Source organism: Aquarana catesbeiana, linkage group LG03 (assembly GCF_042186555.1).
Source record: "Aquarana catesbeiana isolate 2022-GZ linkage group LG03, ASM4218655v1, whole genome shotgun sequence".
NCBI classification, from domain to species: Eukaryota; Metazoa; Chordata; class Amphibia; order Anura; family Ranidae; genus Aquarana; species Aquarana catesbeiana.
Genome location: NC_133326.1, coordinates 585,808,782 through 585,832,007, shown reverse-complemented (window position 1 = coordinate 585,832,007; position 23,226 = coordinate 585,808,782). Strand labels below are relative to the sequence as shown.

The following is a 23,226-nucleotide window of genomic DNA, read 5'->3' as shown; positions in this document are numbered from 1 at the left end:
GAATTTTTTTTTTTTTATGCATATCTTAGGATCAGAACATAGACATATACCACTCACGTGTTTTGAAACTTTTGCCACTCCGATTTAAAATAAAAAAGTAACTTATATTATCCTATCCTGGCAGTTTCCATATTGCTTGTGGGCATGTAAAGCCCATAAGCATAATGTTCCAGGATATGGTGCAGCTGAGTGACCAGCATGCCCCGCCCGTTCTCGCGTACGCGTGGTATGACAGGCTCGCAGCGCTGTAAACTTCTCACGTTGCCATCACAACGGGCTGCGGCGTCGGAAGTGCAACGAAGCCCTCAGCACTGCCCACTGACTCCTGGGAAATGATGACACACATCTCCCAGGAGCAATAGTGAGCAGAGGAGCCGAGGGAAGTGACTGACATCAGGTGCCGCGGTGAGGAATGGGAAGATTAGAAGGGACCACATAGTAACAGGGATTAAAACATAAGTAAGCAAAAAAAAAAAATTTCTCCAAATGTCATTTGTTATGTTATTTGTTGCACAGTTATGTAAAATTATTTTTATGGGTGGAACTCCACTTTAACTGAAATCTGTTTGTATGCTTTGAGTTGTGGATCTTTGTACACCATTGTTGTGCTTTGTACCGCCATTAATAATAAGATATCATTTACTGTATATTGTACACTTAGAGCTGTTGTTTTTCATCTTACGTGATATAGGGGGCCTCAAGTGCTACCCCTGACATCACCAAAGGAATGCATCTAATATTCAGTGAATGTGATGCTACAGAAAGCTGTCAGTCTCCAAACATGCCAGAAATTATGAATGTCCTATAGGATTTTTTGGAGACTGGAGGAAGCATGTTTCAAGAGAGTCATGACGTAGGAACATGTTACATAAGACTGCTGGAGACCACGGTTGTTACAGCTTCTTTACAAACATAAAGCATTAACTACTAGAAATGACTGAAAATCCTGTCTTTCTCAAACTTTTTACCCTGGGGGCACCTTTAAAATAATTTTCAGAGACCCCTGCTAAAAAATGATTTTACCTACAACTCATGGTAGATTAGCATGATAAGCTGTAGAATGTTTTTAATAAAAGACTAATGAATGCATTATATCTAAAGTTTTTTACACCCAGGGCAGATCATTTTTAACACTCATCCCAGCCGTGTACAGCACAATTTTTTTAGTAATAATTTTAAAATGAAATGATTATAAATTACATAATAGAAACAGTATAATTTGTGGTGTCCCCTAACATTAGTGGCCAGTGTAGAAGTGAACCTTTACATTGGTGGTCAGTGTAGAAATGACCCCTTACATTGATGGTCAGTGTAGAAGTGAACCTTCATTGATGGTCAGTGTAGAAATGACCCCTTACATTGATGGTCAGTATAGAAGTGAACCTTCATTGATGGTCAGTGTAGAAATGACCCCTTACATTGATGGTCAGTGTAAAAGGGACCCCTTACATTGATGGTCAGTGTAAAAGTGACCCCTTACATTGATGGTCAGTGTAAAAGTGACCCCTTACATTTATGGTCAGTGAAGAAGTCACCCCTACAGTGATGGTGAGTGTAGAAGTGAAACTTTACATTGGTGGTCAGTGAAGAAGCAAACCCTTACATTAATGGTCAGTGTAGAAGTGACCCCTACATTGATGGTCAGTATGGAAGTGACCCCTCACATTGATGGTCAGTATGGAAGTGACCCCTTACATTGATGGTCAGTGTAGAAGTGACCCCTTACATTGATGGTCAGTGTAGAAGTGACCCCTTACATTGATGGTCAGTGTAGAAGTGACCCCTTACATTGATGGTCAGTGTAGAAGTGACCCCTTACATTGATGGTCAGTGTAGAAGTGACTCCTTACATTGATGGTCAGTGTAGAAGTGACCCCTTACATTGATGGTCAGTGTAGAAGTGACCCCTTACATTGATGGTCAGTGTAGAAGTGACTCCTTACATTGATGGTCAGTGTAGAAGTGACCCCTTACATTGATGGTCAGTGTAGAAGTAACCCCTTACATTCGTGATCAGTGTAGAAGTGACCCTTTACATTAATGGTCAGTTTAGAACTGACCCCCTACGTTCATGGTCAGTGTAGTGACCCCTTACATAACCTAAATTTTCCACCTAAATTTTCCACCCATAAAATTATTTTTATGGGTGGAACTCCACTTTAACTGAAATCTGTTTGTATGCTTTGGGTTGTTACATAAATGGTGAGTGTAGAAGTGACCCGTTACATTGGTGGAACAAGCATTAATGGTCAGTGTTGGAGAGGTTAATGTGCCACTGCTTATTGCTCTAGGAGCCCCTACCAACCTCAGGAGGAATCCTAGGGTTCCACAAAACCCTGGTTGGGGATGGATGCTCTACCTAAAGAATATTTTTTCTTTACTGGCCAGAGGAAGCATCAAAACAAGTCACTGTCTGCAGGGACCCCAGGGGCCACACATTAAAATAAAGTAAATGTAAATGCTGAAGGACTGCATGTGGACCTTGGGCCATGGATTAGGCTCAATTGGTGGATGAAGTTAATGCTAAAGATAATAGTTTTTTTGCAGCCTGTGAATAATTTTGATCATTAATACATAAAATCTCTAGCTAAAGATTCCATTCCAGAAGATGTCAGATAGCACACGCCAATCTGGGGTTAGGGTCCCAACCTGAACAACCTGTGATGTGGAATGCAAGGATACCTATATTGATTGCCCCAATTGTACCAGTCAAATGTTAGCATCATGACTTCCAATCCGCACTAGAAAATTACATCTGTAATCTTATTAGGACTTCACACAGCCCTTGCCACCCATCTGAAAAGTGATCCACAGTGGAATGCTTTTCAGAAGCCATTTCGCAGGTGGTAAAGAGAGAACATGTTGCCTACTCACCGCCTGAGTTAACCCTGTAAATGCTGCACCAACACGTTGCAATCACATGCATTGCACCCAGTTATGGTGTGACTCCATAGACTTGCATTGATCACGTTCAATGACGGTAATGCCTATCGAATGCAACATGCTTTGTCATTTTCTGCCCTACCTGCAGGCATGGCCGAGGCATGTGTGCAGCCCTGAGTGGCTGTATGTCTTGGTACAGGGGGGCTGATGTGGCGGATGGGGGGGATGGGGGGGGTAAAACCAGAGTTCAACCACCTTCCTAGCCGCACATGTGAAGTCTAATGCCCTGTACACACGATCAGACTTTCCGACAACAAAACCGTGGATTTTTTTCAGAAGGATGTTGGCTCAAACTTGTCTTGCATACACACCGTCACACAAATGTTGTCGGAAATTCTGAACGTCAAGAACACGGTGACCTACAAGACATACGACGAGCCGAAAAAAATGAAGTTCAATAGCCAGTGCGGTTCTTCTGCTTGTTTCTGAGCATGTGTGGACTTTTGTGTGTCGGACTTGTGTACACACAATCAGAATTCCAGACAACAAGTTTTGTTGTCGGAAAATTTGAGAACCTCCTCTTAAACATTTGTTGGCGGAAAGTCCGACAGCAAATGTTCTATGAAGCATACACACGGTCGGACTTTCCGACAACAAGCTCACATCCAACATTTGTTGTCAGAAAGTCCGATCGTGTGTACGGGGCATTACTCTTCTTTCTTTGCTATCCTTTGTAATAACCCCCCTTGTTACATGTCAGATATTTTAATGTGACAACTTTCTTCCTCTGTGTTGTGTTCTCACAGGTTTGCAGCTCTTCAAGTCAGCATGAACGATGGTTTAAGTTTTATTTCAAGCTCTGTCATCATCACCAGTACACACTGTGTAAGTCATGAACCCAAATCCTTGTATGCTACTGAACAAAATTAAGGCGGTAATAAACCCAAAACCAAAAATGTAATATATAGCAGCTTACCAATCATTAGATGTGGTGGCTGCATTCCTTTTCTTATCTTTGTCTTTCTCACCTCTGTTTTCTCCTGGTGATCTGGCCACTAACACACCTCCTGTATTAGAGTGCCTCCTCTCTGGATGAAGGAGAACAGGGGACACCTTTGGACAGCAGCATTGGCAGTGTGAGAGAGGGGAGTGATAGATGTACTAACAGATTTGAAACCACTAAAAAAAAAAATTGAGCCAAACTCCAGCTACACTGTATATTCCATTACAGCAAACTGTTTTTTTTTCCCTTTTGGATAAAGGTTTTTCATAAATAAAAGCTGATCATTTTAAGCACCCCTGTCAGTAGTAAATGATTTGTCTCATCTGTGTAACTGATACATTCTGCTGGTGAGCTTGTTCTTTTGAAAAACAACTTACTGGCTGGATCACCAGATGAAAATAGAAGAAAGAAAGCCTAAAAAAATGAATGCAGCCGTCACATCTAAGAAATGGTAAACTGCAATATAATGTTTGTTTTTCGACTTGATACTAGTTTAAGTATGGAATAATTAGAAAAGCTGTTTGATGTGTTATGACCAAGTATATTTATTTTGAAGTCCTTGTAAATAAGGCCTCTTTCTGGCACTATGTTCTAATAGCGGAGCTCCACCCAAAAGGGGAAGCTCTGCTTGTCTGCCAGTCCCCCCTCCGACCCTCTGCTGCCACATTTGGCACCTTTTTTTGGAGGGGGGAGCGGGTACCTGGTTTTGACAGGTACCGCTCCTACTTCTGGCTGAGTTCGCCGAGGTGAAGTGAGCCCACCCCTCCTTGCAGCTGGCCAATTCACAAAGCATAGCGTAACTCACGCATGCGCAGTAGGAAACCAGCTGTGAAGCTGCAAGGCTTCACTGCTGGTTTCCCTTAGCCAAGATGGCGCCCCAGCACCTAAGAGCCGATTCATGAATCGGCTGGAATGAAGGCACCGCTGGATGCCTGGACAGGTAAGTGCCCTAATAGTAAAAGTCAGCAGGAATGCCTCTTTAATTGAAAAAATAGAAAAAACATGACAGAGTATACCTGCCAAACAAATAATTCCAGTGCAGGGGACATAGACAGTAAAGTAATAAAGTGAATATTTCCATAAGTTTTAAAATGCACAAGTCTAAGGACCAAATAATGGTGACGGAGGTAGCAATGAATGTCTGGGCTCGGGGACCCAGGGCTCAGTACTAGGAGAGGGAATGGGGGAACCCCATCTACTGGAGGTAGGAGGATTGCAATCTGAGTGTGGGTGGGGGGGGAGGGGAGAGGAAAAAAAGGGAGGGAAGCATAAGAAGGAGGAGCACTGACAAAGTAGAGAGAGGAGGAGGAGAGAAGGAGCAAAGCAGGACTAGGAAGAGGAAAGAGGTTCCTGCAAGGTAGATAACACACTATGGTGGCCAGGAGAACCCATGCTAGTAGTGTGCAGGTTCAGAAGAGCATATGACCACCATGGGGCCCACACTTTGAGAAATTTGGAGTGGAAGTCATGAAGGATACTGGTCATCTTCTCATGAATCATTATGGTTGTCAGAATGCTCTTCACCTCTGCAAACCAGACTGAGGGTTTCTTCTAGGCTCTGGCTATAGTGTGTTTGGCAGCTATAAAAAGATATGTGGCGAATTTCTGCTTATATGAAAAGAGGCCTGGGATTGGGCAGTGGAGAAGCGCATGTCTGGCGTCCCTGCGAAAAGGCACATGAAAGAGTGTCGTCAAGATGCCAAAGACATTTGACCAGAACCCCACCAATTGGTGGCAGGACCACCAGATGTAGATCTTGTCGCTGGCCACAGCCCCAAATAAACTTCTATTACTATATGACAGGTTCGAATGAGCATTACGGGTTGGAACCCAGTATTAGGAGGACTTTGTAGGCTGCCTCCAAGGTGACAGTATTAAAGGAACATTTGGCTACGCTTGACCAGGCCTTACTACAGTCCTCAAGATCTATGGCCCTCAGGTGGCAGTAAAAACATAAGGTTGAGCTGTGGTTTATTAGCACCCAACTGCCCACCTAAAGCATAGCATACAGCCAGAGGGGACTGTACACATACTGCGGTAATGTTTAACACAGCTTGCTGAGTTGACAAGCAGTACCATTTGTCAAGCATACACTTTGAAGTCAGTGGGTCCACGCCGCAATCACAAGCCAAAGGCTTGGGTCACAAGGCTTGGATCACAGTTGTGGTGCATTGGTTTCATTCAAAATCACAATTTGACAGAAAAAAAAACAGGTATTTAGGAGGCAGCAGGATTGCCTCCTGACCATCTGGAAGATGCTGCTTAGCCAGCCTCTGAAAAGCGGTCTGCGATGGATTGTTTTTCATAAAGTGTCCTCTAGTGAACTTAGCCTAACATGCATAACGGCACTCCAGCCATCATCATATGGCATGAAAGAGCCATCTACACTGCTTACCACTGAGGGTGGCTTTTTACTTTTGTTTTTATTTTGTGGCACATCTGGAAGCAAGAAACTGAGCTTCAGCTGCTGCAACTTAGCTGTGACTGCAAACTTCATTTTCAAAGCTACTGCCAATAAATATTTAGAGAATTCTGGAAGAGTTAAGCTTAACCCTTTGGTTGCATCGTGGGTTTAGGCCTCATGAACACTGGGTGTAAAAATTGCAGCTTTAAGACTGAAATAGAGGATATAAAGTACGACTGGGTCCTGGGATCCACATGGATTCTTCTCCTTCTCCATCCGTGGGTGAAAGGTGGAGGTGGCCCTTACCCTAGGGGTGTAATGCAGTGAGCAGTGTTTATTGGAGTCCTAAATGTTGTTATGGAGCCTCCAGTATACATGTGAAACAGATAATATAAGGACAGCATCATGCACCAAAATGCAAAAACTGACACTTCCAGCTCATTTCCAGCTTCAGGGCTGAAATGATTCCATATTAATAAGGTGTCAATGGACTTTGGGTTTGTGTTGATGACATCACTTTGACATCCCTATATTACCAAAAGTATTGGGACACCTGCCTTTACACGCACATGAACTTTAATGGCATCCCAGTCTTAGTCCACAGAGTTCAATATTAAGTTGGCCCACCCTTTGCAGCTATAACAGCTTCAACTTTTCTGGGAAGGTTGTCCACAAGGTTCAGGAGTGTGTCTATGGGAATGTTTGACTATTCTTTCAGAAGCGCATTTGTGAGGTCAGGCACTGATGTGGATGAAAAGGCCTGGCTCGCAGTCTCCGCTCTAATTCGTGCCAAAGGTGTTCTATCGGGTTGAGGTCAGGACTCTGTGCAGGCCAGTCAAGTTCCTCCACCCCAAACTTGCTCATCCATGTCTTTATGGACCTTGCTTTGTGCACTGGTCCAAATCATGTGGTGGAGGAGGGATTATGGTGTGGGGTTAGTTTTCATGGGTTGGACTTGGCCCCTTAGTTCTGGTGAAGGGAACAATTAAGGCGTCACCATACCAAGACATTTTGGACAATATCATGCTCCCAAATTTGTAGGAACAGTTTGGGTATGGCCCCTTCTTGTTCCAACATGACTGTTCACCAGTACACAAACAAGGTCCATAAAGACATGGATGAGCGAGTTTGGGATAGAGGAACTTGACTAGCCTGCAGAGTCCTGACCTAAACCTGATACAACACCTTCGAGATGAATTAGAGCGGAGACTGCGATCCAGGCCTTCTCGTCCAACATCAGTGCCTGACCTCACAAATGCTCTTCTGGAAGAATGGTCAAACATCCCCATAGACACACTCCTAAACCTTGTGGACAGCCTTCCCAGAAGAGTTATAGTTGTTACAGCTGCAAAGGGTGGGCAAACTCAATATTGAACCCTACGGACTAAGACCTGGATGCCATTGAAGTTCATGTGCGTGTAAAGGCAGGCGTCTCAATACTTTTGGTAATATAGTGTATGTTTGAGATGCTTCTCAGTTCATTCAGAATTCATTGACAGGTGCAGTTGATCTGCAGTTAACATCTGGCAGACCCGCATTTGACTTGTAGGTTTTGTGTTCCCATAGCCTTATATGGGAATGTGAAGTCAACAGTATTGCGCTGCAACTGTGACCTAAACGCTTGGCTCGTAGGTGCGGCACGGAAATGGCATTGAAAATCACTGTTCACAAAAAAAAAAAAAAAAAAAAAATAGCCGGGAAAAAAAGCAAGCATTCCTGGCAACCATTTCTCTACTGCTCTCTGAAAAGCAGTCAATGGGGGTTGCTTTTCAGAGGCTAGTAGAAACTGCCGCACATCTAAAAGTAGCCTAAAATAATAGTTTTTGATAGCCCGCAGCCTCCTCTAAGCCAGAGGGAGCTCTTATATTGGCTTCTGTCTAAATTGGCCATAGTATATGAATGTGAGTTAGGGACCTTAAATTGTAAGTTCCTTGAAGGTAGGGACCAATTTGAATGTACAATGTATGTGTAAAGCGCTGCGTAAATTGAAGGTGCTATATAAGTACCTTAATAATATTATTAATAATAATAATAATCTTAAACTTGGTAGATTGATATGGAATTATCACTACATTCTCTTACTATGTCCATATAGCTAAATGCAGAACACACGCTTACTGCAGCAGTTAAAAACAGCTGTGTCTCTGGACTGAGCAATAAAAGACAATCTTGCCGGCTCCTACAGTTTACATTTCCTAAATCAGTTTTTTTTTTGTGGTTTTTAATTCTTTCCATTTAAAAAAACCCTGACCATTTAAAAACCCTGATGCTGCAATAAATAGGCATAATGTGGGAATTCTTTTGGATTTTGAAACACTGTTAGAAAACTCATTATAATGAGACAGAGGTAACAATACTAAGAAAGAGTTGGAACGCTTCCAGCACATCTGAAGAACATCCCATGGTTAGTTGCTTTTTAGAGAGCAAACACACGGGGACAGGACACTTCAAACTAAGCTGGCTACACATTATACAATATTTGTTGTTCAAATTCCTTTAGATTTAACTTTAACTATGTAGTGCAAGGGCCTGCCTGATTGCATACAATTTGAAAGTCTTTTGGTTTGACCTCATATTATAGGGTACTGAAAAACAAACATGTATTATATTGCAGCTTACCAATTCTTTTATAGGGCGTACACACGGTCGGACTTTTTTCGGACATTCCGACAACAAAATCCTAGGATTTTTTCCGACGGATGTTGGCTCAAACTTGTCTTGCATACACACGGTCACACAAAGTTATCGGAAAATCCGATCGTTCTGAACGCGGTGACGTGAAACACGTACGTCAGGACTATAATCGGGGCAGTTGTCGGAAATTCCGATCGTGTGTACACAAATCCGACGGACAAAGTGCCATGCATGCTCAGAATAAATAAAGAGATGAAAGCTATTGGCCACTGCCCCATTTATAGTCCCGACGTACGTGTTTTACGTCACCGCGTTCAGAATGATCGGATTTTCTGACAACTTTGTATGACCGTGTGTATGCAAGACAAGTTTGAGCCAACATCCGTCGGAAAAAATCCTAGGATTTTGTTGTCGGAATGTCCGATCAATGTCCGACTGTGTGTACAGGGCATTAGGCTGGATTCACATGGGCGATCCGAACAGGTCCGTCTGCCAGTTTTTCAGGAAGACCTGATCGGAACCAGCCATTGTTCTCTATGGAGCGGCAGATGTTCACTGACATCCGCCAGCATCTGATTCTAGCCTGTCTGGCAAAAACAGGATGGGGGGTGACAGTCGGATGGAAACGGTCAGGCGGTCCATTTCCATCTGACCCTCCCATTGAGAACAGTGGGCTGTGTCTGTGTCCGCTCTGCATAGCGGAGCAGACATGGACCTGTCATCCTGCTCAGCGGAGATCAGCAGAGAGATATCCCGCTCAGCAGGCAGATGTGCTTTGCGAAGTCCACCCGTGTGAAAGGGGCCTTAATACGTGACTGCCTTAACTTAAGTAGGGAAGGTACCTATACCTGAGAGGGGCCCAACCCATCATTCTCTAAAAATTTTTAACCATCACTGCCCTCAAAATATTTGTCTAGACTAAATTAACACTATTTTAGTCAACTAAAATAAGATCAAAACTAAAATAATTCAGCCGACTAAAATACAATTAAAACCAAAATGGCATTTTAGTCAAAAGACTAAACTATGACTAAAACCAAAACAGCATTTGAGTCAAAAGACTGACTAAAACTAAATCAAAATTTGACATCAAAATTAACACTGCACTACCACATAAGAATAAGTAGGGAACATCTACTAAGCTGCTGAAAAAAAGGCTTTTCTATTTTTTTTTTTACTTGATATTTAATGTTGATAATATATTTAGGTAATATGTGCAATGGCATTACACCCAATAGAGCTTACAGTTTGTTTTGTTTTTGTTTTTTGTTTTTTATATTTTAAAGTTGCACTTCTGTTTTGTTTGTTTATGAAACTTGGTTTTATTTATAAAGACGTTATATATATCACAACAGCTAAATCTGTGTCTGTAGTGCATGTTCAAACCTTAATACCATAAATAATAACATGTTATTAGAGTTTTACTCCAGGAGTGTATAATGAGTTTGGAAGTTCTGGAGAAATGCTTAAATAATATAGCATTAAAATTTAAACAAACCTATTAGATTTTAGTAGACTAAAACGTATTGAAGATTTTTTTCGTTGACTAAAATACGACTAAAACAATACAGATGGCTAAAATAGGACTATGACTAAAACTAAATCGAAATTTGACGTCAAACTTAACAGTGCCCTGAGACCTCTGCCAACGGCCACAACTCATCCCAGGTATAAGCAGACAATCCCCAAAAATGCACAGCATTGCCACAAAGTCCTCACCACCCCTTATTCAACATTCTGAGTGAAAATAGAAGGAAAAGAAAACACGGAAAAACCATGGGCAAACATTTTTTAGGGGAATGAGGGCAGGAGAAGGTTGTTCTTCGCTGCACCAGCTCCAACTGACCTTGAGGAAGGCACCACCCAAAATGACCCCACCAAGGCACCACCAAAAATGACCCTGCCTTACCCTTGCTTCACTCTGCCTTACCCTTTCTTCCTCCAATCAGGTAAAATCATATAACTTTTAAACAAAAGCTCATTTTTGACCCTGTGTTAATTTCAGCCCGTCCTGCAAACCCAGTCCTTTCAGGCCTTCTGCCTATGCTGCCTAGACATGTGCACACTGAAATATTTCGTTTCGGAATTTCGTTTTCGTCCGAAAAATAAATTTGTGTAGTTACTCCCGAAATTCGTTTTTATTTATTTCGTTTTTCGTTAAAAATTGCATTCGTCCGAAAATCCAAATAAAGGTCGAATCTGTCATTGAAGGCTTATGGTGTCTGTCAAATGTTCTAAGAAGATTCGACGGAGCAGCTAAACTGTACGACGCCGTATAGTTTACCTGCTCCGTCGAATCTTCTTAGAACTTTCAACAGACACCATAAGCCCAAGTATGTGTGTACTTAGTTCTAGCTATTTTATCGCTCCTCCTCTTTGGTTACAATCAGCCAATAACATTCATCATCATCATTATTTTTATTTATCTTTTCTCCCCTACGTCAAATCTTTTCTCTCTATGTATAATAATCTTGGACTAATAGAGTTAAGGTTAGGCACATTCGACCACAGGTTTGATGGACACAGATTGTTATTGTCATCATCATGTCGAATCTCAAATATATATATATATATATATATATATATATATATATATATATATATATATATATATATCGAACTGTTGTAGCAATGAAAACGAAAATAAAGCATTTGTTTATGTCGGATCTTTCGTTTTTCGGATTCTGCACTTTCGTTATCCTTTGTTAAAACGATAACGAAAATACCTGAAATTCGGACGAAAATGCATTCGGACGAAAACGAATGCACATGTCTAATGCTGCCCATCTAGCTCCAAGCCTTATTCTATCTGAATGAACATGTTAATTTCACAACAAACACTGGTGACACCAACAGGGTTTGGATGATATTATTCTTCACAGCTCCTAGGAGTGATAATAAATACATTTTCTATGTTCTTTTTAAATTAAAGGCTGACAATATAATTATAGGGTGTACTGTATAGTGGAATTAGAAGGTTAATGCTGCTGAAAGTAATGAGGTCTGAATTTCTGTAAACAGGCATAAAAACAATGTTCAGTGCTGATTTATGAAGGATGGGATTATTTACCCAGTTATGGAATTTTTGTCTAAACAAGTTTAGGACTTGCAGGGTTATTAAAGCCCAGCGCTGGCCAAAATGTTTTATTTAGAATTGGTTAGAGTGCAAAAAAGGGTTGTGATTTGTATTGCTGTCCACATCCCTACTGGAGGGATTTCCCCTCACTTCCTGTCAGGAGAGGAAACGATGGCTAATCTGTATAACAAGGACACACAAAATCATTTGGCTTTCTAGCATGCTGCAGAGAAGGACCTTTGCTCTTTGTGTGAAACAGTGGTCTCTCTGCAAAGGTCCAACACACCAACTCACAAGCAAAGCATGTATGCTACATTATACAGTATTAATTTATGGTGCACTGAATCATTTGGTGCACATTCACATACGCTTTAAAAATGTACTTTATAAAATCTCATTGTGTGCCCCTTTTGCACAGGTTGGCCATCGTTTGCTTTGAGCGTATACTATTAACATACCTCCCAACTTTTTGTGATGGGAATGAGGGACACTTCATTCAGGCGTAGGAAACACCCCCTTACAGGAGAATTGTACAAAAAAGCAAGATTGGTTAAACCCATAAGTGCTTTTTTTTTACCACTTTTCCTTTATATTGGCTTTTGAAATTTACAAATGCAGCAATTTAGAAATCAGATGAAAGGTTTAGCGCTGAAAAACACTTTTTGATAGATAAAAAGTGCATTTTATATAGATCTATATAGAGCAGACCAAAATCAGGGACAAATGAGGAGGAATGAGGGACAGAGGGACATTGCTCCAAATCAGGGACAATCCCTCGAAATCAGGGACAGTTGGGAGCTATGGATTAATAGTACTGAGGCCTGTAACTTGTTTCTATATTGATAGTAGTATGAAGAGGGGCATAAAAAAGTGAGTATTTTGCCTATAAACGATGGTGTCCCTGTATTGTGTATCAAAATGCTAATCGGCAGGGAGTATAAGCTTTGCATGTTGTCTGTAGCCCTGGATTGGCATATTGGATGTTCTCCACTTGCAGGAAAAGTAGGAACAATGTTATTTGATCATTTTTCACAGCTCATTAATGTAAAACAATGATTTTTTTTTTAGAGCTGACGTCTTTTTTAAATAGGCCTGTTATATATCTCATCATTGTGTTTCTTGTTCCCAGTCTGATGGGACGATATTGGCGATCGTTCTGCTGATCCTGTTTCTCCTGCTGGTCCTGGCTCTGATGTGGTGGTTCTGGCCCCTGTGCTGTACCGTGGTAAGTCTCACATGTCATCCTCGCTCTGCGTTTCTGGAACCTGGCGTGACCCCGGGCTTGTGGAATGTGTTTAACCTCATCCAAACTTTTGAATATTGCTGCTCTTATTGTGTATATAAACAGCATCTTCTGTTTGTGGATTGCAGTCCTGACCTGGGAAGCACTCAGTCTGTATACACAGGCAGTAAACTATACCATTAATATAAACTTGTATTACTAATAAAAGAGCTGAGTGTGTATACATTACAATGGCAAAGCTGCCTTCTGAAGCCGTTTCTGGCTTAGAACATCTAATTGTTCTCTATTCTCAAATGGTTCCTTCAGAATTGACTTATATGTGTAAATGAACATGTATCTACAGCCAACATTGTTTGGACAGAGCAGGGAAGGATTAAACCCCCTACCAGGTTTTTTTTTTTTTGTGTACTGTTTGTGTTCTGTTAGTGAATTTTCTCTTCAGCTTCTACCACAGAGACAAAAAAAAGTGAGAAGAAATCCCTCCAAACTGAGGGAAATCCCATTTTGAACAGTTGTCACCAGAAAAGGTGTCCCAATTGGAAGATTTTCCTTCACTTCCTCTTCTGGTGACAACTGGTAAGTAAATCTATGCCCAGATTATACATAATAAAAGGGAAGTATGGGATCTGGAAAAAAAAAAAGTCATACTCACCTATATGGTTGCAGCATCGATCCAGTGCTGCAGCTGTCCCCTGCCAGCTCTGCACCAAGAACTGAGCGATCAAAGATGACTGATCGCTCAGTTCTCAGGTCCAATCTGAGCAGAGAGCAGTGACTGTTTTTTTTTTACAACTTGTTAAGAATATGTAAATACTTTAATGCCTGGGCACAGATGCACTAGGCAATGGTCTTAAAGTGTATGTGAACCCTCACCTTGTAAAACAGCCAACTCAGATTAAAATAGAAATGCAACACAAAATTGTTGTGTATATACAGTAAAAAACACAAATTCTTAAACACTTCTCTGCCTGCCCATTGTCATATGACGTCCGCAAATGGGATCTCCCGGGCTTCCTGGTGGGATTGGGGCACGCGCCGCATCACAGAGGAGCCGGTGTGCGTGCGAATGCTCGTTAGAGAGCAGGAACGTGGATGTGTGTGTGTAAACAGGGGAGAGGAGACAGACCGTGTGTTCCTAGTATATAGGAACACCGATCGGTCTCCTCTCCTAGTCAGTCCCATCCCCCCACAGTTAGAATCACTCCCTAAGTAACACATTTAACCCCTTGATCGCCCCCTAGTGTTAACGCCTTACCTGCCAGTGACATTTATACAGTAATCAGTGCATATTTATAGCACTGATCGCTGTATAAAGGTCAATAGTCACAAAATAGTGTCAAAAGTGTCTGATTTGTCTACCGCAATGTCGCAGTCACGATAAAAATCGCAGATCGTCGCCATTACTAGTAAAAATAATAATAAAAATGCCATACATCTATCCCTTATTTTGTAGGCGCTATAACTTTTGCGCAAAACCAATCAATATACGCTTATTGCGATTTTTTTTACCTAAAATGTAGAAGAATACATATCGGCCTAAAGTGAGGAAAAAAATTTTTTTTTTTTTAAATTTGGGCTATTTATTATAGAAAAAAGCTCTTCTTTTGTTTATAGCGCAAAAAATAAAAAACAAAGAGGTGATCAAATACCAACAAAAGAAAGCTGTGGGGAAAAAATGATACAAATTTAATCTGGGTACAGTGTTGCATGACCATGTAATTGTCATTCAAAATGTTACAGCGCTGAAAATTGAAAATTGGCCTGGGCAGGAAGGGGGTGAAAATGCCATGTATTGAAGTGGTTAATATTTTCAAAAGTGATCACATGACTTCTGTTTTCAGCTCCATAAGAGACTTAGAGAGGTGGAGCGAAGATGTGATGATAGGGGGTGGCATGGCAGCAGCAGTCTGAATGAGCACAGACACAAGTCAGTGTAAATTGTAGAGACAGGAATACACTGTGACAAGCTGTGCAGAGGGACATGTCAGCAGGAGGCAGAGAAACAGCAGCTTACTGATCTTCCCAGTGAAGAGCTAAGCAGGGGGGTATATCAGCACAAGTCTGATCACTGGATTACAGGCTCACTTTACGCTGAGAAGGATGTGCTTCTATGTTCTGCCATATTCAGTTTGAAATAGGAAAGCAGAGCAACTGGTTGGATCACCAGGGATTTCACACAAAGGAAGCAATGAAAGGGAACAGCATACTTTTTAATACAAGTACATGGTAACACAGACACATTTCAGAAATATGAAATGTTAAGGGGACACACAGTTTAAAGTTAGATTTCTACCAAACATTCACGTTTTATTATTAAACTCAGTGGATTCTTCTTCCATCCTGCTGAGCGACATTTACATTGCACAGCTAGACTGCATTTTCACAGGCTCAGAATTAGGTCTATTCAGACTTTACACCACCAATCATAGGGATTAAGCAGGCATCGTTAGTATCATTATATTGTGGATGGATCTATATCTGAGCCTGTAAAAATGCAGTTCACTGTATACTCTTCTATGGTTCTAAATTTCATCCCTTGTAACTTTTATGGTCTATTCACATCTGGTGTAGTGGGACTGCATTGGGCTGCTTTTCCAGCACAATCCCACCATAGCCCCACCTCAAGTGTAAACTGCCCTGTCTCTGGTGTGTCTGGTTCACACCGCAGCGTTGCAGATGGCGTGCGGGTGGTATGCACTGAAAAAAGGTTCTGTGTGCTTCATCTTCTCCGTTTATATTGGTGAATAGACCCAGGTTTACTATCAGCATAGTGTTACTGCTCCCTGGACTGCATTAGTATTTTACTGAAGGATTTTAAAGAGGAACTCTTGCCAAATGTAATATAATGCCTCAGGTGACAAAGTGTATAAAGAACTTGGTCCCATATGATTGTTGGTCGAGATGCAGATTAAAAGGTTTATTGGCTGTAGCTTCACCCTAGACTGAAGCCCAAGTTATGGGCTTTCCTGTAGGGAAAGCCAGCACACGGAGCCTCAGCCCTCTTGAAGCTGACTGCTTATTATGAATGAACATTTAGCGCTGCAGCGCCTCCTGCTGCCAGAGACCAGTGTTGTCACTTACATATCTGTCTCCTCGCTAGCAGCATTGTGGGAAAATGGTGGGTAGACTGTCCAACCACGCTGCTTAGCAATGGCAGGACAGATCTGTGCAAGGCCAAGGGCTACGTGCACTTACTCCCATGGGTCATTAAATAAAAGTTTAAAAACTCTGGTGAGACTCCTGATTTAAAGCATATAACTACACAAAAGTAAACTGCATTACTGAAAAGTGGCCCTTTAAGAATTGGTTATAGCTCATTAACTGTGTTTTTGGTTCAGAACAATATTTAATTACTCCAGCTCCAGGCTGTTCTGATGTAATAAAAGTTCCTGGAAAGCTAGAGAGAGATTCAGAGAGCCAGCCAGATGTTGGATTCCAGAACTGAGCTTGGTGAGGTAATCCAGCCAGGTCACTGGGGAATATCCTGATTGGCTGACCGGAGAGGTTGTGAGCAATGGGTACCAGCGCCGGAGTGAAATGTATACGTGTTCTAGTGTGTATGCAGGGGTGTGCCACAGATGTATGTTACATGCCTCAAATATCATACATTTTATGGATACAATTTGTCTGTTGTTTCACTGAAATACAAAATACATACTTTTTAAATGAGTTAACTTTTTGAGTGACTTTCCAGGAACACTCAAACGTTTTACATTTAAATAACTATAGTGACTTAAGAAATGTAATGTATACAAAATAAACGTAATTTTTTTTGTTTAGTTTTCTATATTTGTTGCTTTTCAGATAATAAAAGCGCCTCCCCCACCACCAGAAGAGGACAGTGAGGTAGGACATCTTTATTATAATCCTTTTATTGATGGGTTCATCATCATGGCATTCATGTAATGAATTGTATCCCTGAGCAACGCTAGAGCAAGAGATTTCAACGCAGGAGAGGTTTCCTGATAGCTTAATCTAAACAGAAAATACCTTTTGAAATTGCAATTGTATCTAAATATCTCATGCAGTGATATGGTTAACTCTCATTTTAAAATCGCTAAATAGGGACATGTTCCAGTATAAAATTTGCATTGATAGACTCCAATGCCAACAGGGCCACACACAAATTGAATTTTAGCCTATTTTTGTGAGTCTGCCAAAACTTGAGCAGTGTATGGCCAGATTTACACATCTAAAATGTTGGCGGACTCACAAGTGAAGCGCTTACCCCCAAAGGAGCGGCTAAATAATTGTTATATCCGTGATTCACGTTTACCACTCAACCCTCGCAGCCCATAGATTCATAACACACAGTCCTTAATACTTTTTCTCTTGCTTTATTAATCAACATGAACTGGGATGGGAGAAGGACTTCTTTTGAGATGCTCTTTTGTTACATTATCATCTTTTCACTGTCTTACGAGAAAACTAGAATAATTTGCGGATAATTAGGAAATCACTTTGTGTGATTTCTTCAATCAGGGAAGATGGAAGTAGATTTGATAGAGAATAATTGATAAAGAGTCACTCTGAATAACTTCTTCATCTGCATGACTTTTCAAGAACAGTCCGTATCTCTATATGTGTGCTTGCAGCTTCACCGCTACCTTTTTACCACTACTTCCCATCTGCATGGTACTTCCGAGTTGAGCCGAGAAAGAGTCACTCTGAATAACTTCTCCCGCCCGACTGATTGGAATCCCGGGGCATTGCTGAACCCAAAGTCACCAGCCATCACCACCTGTCTCACTGACTTGCGTACCAACATCCCTCAGCCTCCAGCAGTACCCTTCCCTTAGGCTTTCACTCACGTGATCAATAGTCCATGTGCCACGCATAAACGATCGATCGCCCAGTTTCCTTCCACTTTATTGCTACTTCTCCCGCAATGATTCTCAGTTCCTTTTTCTCCTTTATGGCCCACTCCCCTCCCCGCAGGGGCGGCCAACGACACCAGCGACTACATGCTGTAAGATGTCGTCTCTTCCTCCATGGAGACCGGTTCCCCACCCTTCTCGCAAGGGGGGGGGAGCTCCGTTGGCTCCCCGGAGGGGGAACCTCTCCCCTCCGGGAACCAGACTGGCTTCTCCACGCTCGGCTAGGACTCTCTCTCTACCATGTGACCCCACTTTTATATGAGAGTCCCGGGCATTACCAAGCAAATCAATGATTGGCCGAGACTAGCATACAAACTACCTGCCACTCAAATGAGAAATGAACAAGAATAGGCCTGCTGTAATAGCACAAACCTGTCTAAATTTACCTGACATTGTAAACTACCAGGAAAGGTCACCTACCTAAAAGTAGGTGCCAGCTACACAAGAATAGGCCTAAATTCAAGCTGTGTATGGTACTGTTGGCACTACCCAACTCGACAAACTTTGACTCAGAATTTGAAGCAGTACCTGCATGGTACGTCCTTACCAGTACCATGCAGGATGGGGTGTTGCAGTCAGAAGATCCTGTAACGCTGGGCAGGCAAGTTGCCTAGGCCTGAGCAGTAAGAATCCTTCTGCTTTCCGTGCACTTCATCATATGGTATCACAGATCACATGACTAAAGGCAGGGTAGAGCCCAGGCAATGTTTCTGTGAATGAGGCAGCAAAGGAGGGACCGGAACCAACTCAGAGCCCCTTGACCCAGATCAGTGGTCCAGTCAGAGCTGCAACAGCTGTAAATACAGTTGGGTATTTATTGTATTGTAGCCCTGGACTGTTTTTCAGTTCATTTGCTGCTCCCTGCCGGTTTTATCGAACCTTACATAATGATCAGTGTTAGGGCTCCCACATAGTTGCATAGTTACAAAAGACAAAAGTCTGTCTCGTTCAACAAAAAATACAATCCCATATACACAATCCTTCACCCACAGTTGACCCAGAGGAAGGTGAAAAAACCCAGCAAAGCATGCTCCAATTTGATATAGCAGGGCGAAAAAATCCTTCCTGATCCCCTGAGAGGCAATCTGATTTTCCCCAAATCAACTTTACCTATAAATGTTAGTACCCAGTTATATTATGTACATTTAGGAAAGAATCCAGGCCTTTTTTAAAGCAATCTACTGAGCTGGCCAGAACCACCTCTGGAAGGAATCTATTCCACATTTTCACACCTCTTACTGTGAAGAAACCTTTCCGTATTTGGAGATGAAATCTTTTTTCCTCTAGACGTAATGACCTTAAAGTGAATAACTCAACACCAAGTTCACTATATGGACCACTTATGTATTTATACATATTGATCATATCCTCCCTTAATCTCCTCTTCTAAGGAGAATAAAATTGGTCCCTCTGATCTTTTCTCATAGTGGAGCTCCTCCATGCCTCTTATTGGTTTGGTTGCCCTTCTCTGCACTTTCTCCAGTGCCCCGATATCCTTTTTGAGAACTGGTGCCCAAAACTGAACTGCATATTTCAGATGAGGTCTTACTAATGATTTGTACAGGGGAAAAATGATGTCTCGTTCTCTGGAGTCCATACCGCTCTTAACCTCCCTGACGGTATTCGAGTCTGGCTCGGGGTGGAATTTCAGTACCAAAAGTGGTAACCCCGAGCCAGACTCAGGATCGCATTGCAGTATCCAGGCAAAGTAACTTACCTTGTCCCCTGGATCCTGTGATGTCTCCCCACTGTGTCTGCGAGCTGTGATCTCATTCGATTCACAGTGCCGAGTGCTGAGCTCCGTTCCCTGCAAGCGTTGCGACGCGCGGGGACGGAGTTTGGCCCCAAATTCAAAAAATTAAAAATACACAATACATACAGTATACTGTAATCTTACAGATTACAGTACTGTATAAAATAATTACACATTTGTCCCTAGTGGTTTGTCCAGTGCCCTGCATGCACTTTAATATTATAAATACTGTTCTTTCTGCCTGGAAACTGGAGATTGTCCATAGCAACCAAAAAGTGTCCCTTTACGTCAAAAGTGGTTTTAGACCAGCAAGAAAACATTGATCATAAATTAGAATCACTTGCAGAATTGAGCGATAGTGATTTGTGGGGAAATTCGTCATCAAACACTGAAAGTAACGACAGCGACAATTCTATTATTTATAGTTATTTATTATATTATAATTTATGATTTTGTGTTTCAAACTTTATCATACCCGGGATGACTATTAGACTCTTGTTTGGACAGATTTAAGTGTGTTATTCCTAAGAATTACAGGCCTGCAATATAAAACGCCATTTTTCCATTTTGCTAAATAATTGTACCACTTTCAGCACTTAAAATCTGAAATAATCATACCACCAGTGAGGTTAATACAAAAAAGGATTTGCTTTGGAAATCACAACTTGGCATTGCATGCTATTATTGAGCGAGCTTATGATCTACCAAACCCCCCACATTCTTCTGCACTATGGATTCCCCCAGTCGTTCTCCCCCTAGTATGTATGATGCATGCATATTCTTAGCCCCCAAGTGCATAACTTTCTCATTTTATATGTTATTATTCTGGATACTAATTCAATATGGGAAAGGGGTTGCTTTACTAAAACTGGAGAGTGCAAAATCTGGTGCAGCTCTGCATAAAAACCAATTAGCTTCCAGTTTGTTTGTTTTTTTGTCAACGCCTAAGTAAAAGTTGAAGTTAGAAGCTGATTGGCTACATGCACAGCTGCACCAAATTTTGCACCCTCCAGTTTTAGTGAATCAACCTCACAGTTTGGCCTGTATTTCTGCAGCTGAATCAGCGGCTGCTGCCTTCTATGGGTGTTGTGGCATATCTGTAAATACAGGTCAGAACAGCATGTATTTAACTTTTCTGAAGGATACAATTCCTGAAGGAATGCAGTGTTGGAATAGGATCTACAGTGATATATTGTTTGCAACTTGCTGCAATGATGGTGGCACATAAGGTGGACGCAATGCTTCCAGGTGCATGGAGCATGCTTATGTATTGTTTGATAATTTGATAATCTTAAAGAAAACCTCAAGATAGCACAGGATAAGATGAAAATAACAGTTGTGTGCAGTATTCTATAGCAGCAAATCAGTGTTCAGCTTTTCTAAGTTTACAAGAACTCAGAACAAAGGCATGGAGCTATGAATAATTGCTGATTGCTATATGTGTAACCACGCTTCATGATTTGCAGAGTTCCTTGCTCATATTAAAAACCCACATGGGACTTAATGAGTTAGTAGAGGTTTAACATTGTGATGTCTTATCTTTGATTCTTTTACGTTTTTTACATTTTTTTTGCATGGGTGGGGGCAAGTAAATGAGATTGGTTTTATTATTAGATAATCAACAAAACTGGTATATTTTACGTTTTCATCTGTTTGCTTTAAAAATGTGACTCTGTTATCAAGGATGCACCAAAGATCTGCACTTGAGTGTGAATATCATAGCATAACAATACACTGAATTTGGGCACAGTTGGTTTCTGGTGCATAAAATGTGTACAGCCAGGCCTCCAGTGTGAAAGCTAAGCCTAATACTTAACAGGCCCCTAATAAAATCTATACCTTAAAGTGATTGTAAAGCCTGGTTGTTTTCCTATATAAATAACAAACGTTATACTTACCTGCTCTGTTGCAGTGGATTTGCACAGAGCAGCCCGGATCCTCCTCTTCTCGGGTCCCCCTTCTGTGCTCCTGGCCCCTCCCTCCTGTTCAGTGCCACCACAGCAAGCAGCTTTCTATGGGGGCACCCGAGCCAAGTCACAGTGCCCTGTGTCTATTCAGACATGGAGTCCCGACCCAGCCCCGCCCCCTCTCCAACCTGATTGGCTAGCAGACTTTGATGGACAGCAGCAGCAGCCAATGACTAAGATGACTAAGACACTCATGGACATCGCTGGACAGAGAGGGACCTCAGGTAAGTGTTAGGGGGGCTGCTGCACACAGAAGGCTTTTTCTCTTAAAGCATAGAATGCATTGAGATAAAAAACCTTTACAATCACTAGAGTCCTAGCCTCTTCCCTAACATTTAGGGCCCATTTACATTTTTGTGTTGGGTAAATGCATGCGCCCTTAACCTGTTGCATTAAGACAGTCTATTGAAAGAATGAGCTGCAAATGCAATCAAAAATCATGTGTGATATTTTCCTAACACACTATTGTGTGTCGCCGTGCTTTGTGGGGCACTGTAATGCAGGTGTATTGCCTCAGTCCGCTGAACTGACACTACCCAAACCCTGAACTGAGTTTGTTACCAATTTGCCAGACCCTAACACTTAGTCTAGTCTTAGCCTAGTCTTCCTCCTAACCTTAACACTCAGCCTAATGTTAAGAGATCCCCAGGAGCTAAAGTATCCTGTTCTGATTCCTCACAGTCTTGTGCAGAAAGTTTGTAATGCTGAAATAATCACAAAATTGCAATATGAAATATTCACATCTATTAATTGTAGCAGTAATATCTAATTGGCAAAGAGAAGCATAAACTTTGGGGCATCTTTATAAATGCAAATCTGCCTTCCCTTTTTGGGTATGGGTTTATTGCAGTACAAACATAATAAGAATTTTGGAACTGATTATTGCCCATAATTAATTACCTACACTACCTTAAAACTGAAAATGATTTGACTTTATCAGAAGAAGGGATGGATTCTGCAAAGGAGTTAGTGTTCATATTACATTCCTTGCATGTTGATGTTTGGAAAGCTCTATTAATTTAAATCCAACACAAATAAAACAAATACTTCTAATAGGAATGGGGTGCACCAAATAGTAAAAGAAAATCCCAAAGTCCAAGCTTTCTTGATAACGCTTTGTTATAAATGCATTACGCCTTTTACAGTCTATTTCGTGAAACAAGGCTTTTCAATTTTCCCAGAACCAGGATTTTGAATTTTTGGGTCATTAAAGGCCAAGTCCACTCAAACCAGACATACCAATCCTGGATAGAGACTCAGAGATTAAATTATCCACCAGATTAGTCTATAGCTTGTGAACTAAGGTGGTGGGTCTGAGTTTTTAGGATGATGTCACACTCTGAACACCAGATCTTTTATTTATTTCACATTATGGAGCAGCAAGGT

The 23,226-nt window shown here is 41.5% G+C and overlaps 1 protein-coding gene across 1 annotated transcript in view; it reads left to right on the top strand.

The window, feature by feature from the left end:
* ANTXR1 (ANTXR cell adhesion molecule 1) overlaps positions 1-23,226 on the top strand; it is a 284,719-nt gene that overhangs the window by 120,564 nt on the left and 140,929 nt on the right. The window contains exons 12-14 of the mRNA XM_073622022.1: positions 3,690-3,768; positions 13,130-13,225; positions 17,048-17,089. Of these exons, the coding sequence (XP_073478123.1) occupies positions 3,690-3,768; positions 13,130-13,225; positions 17,048-17,089 (217 nt within the window). The remainder of the gene's footprint in view (positions 1-3,689; positions 3,769-13,129; positions 13,226-17,047; positions 17,090-23,226) is intronic.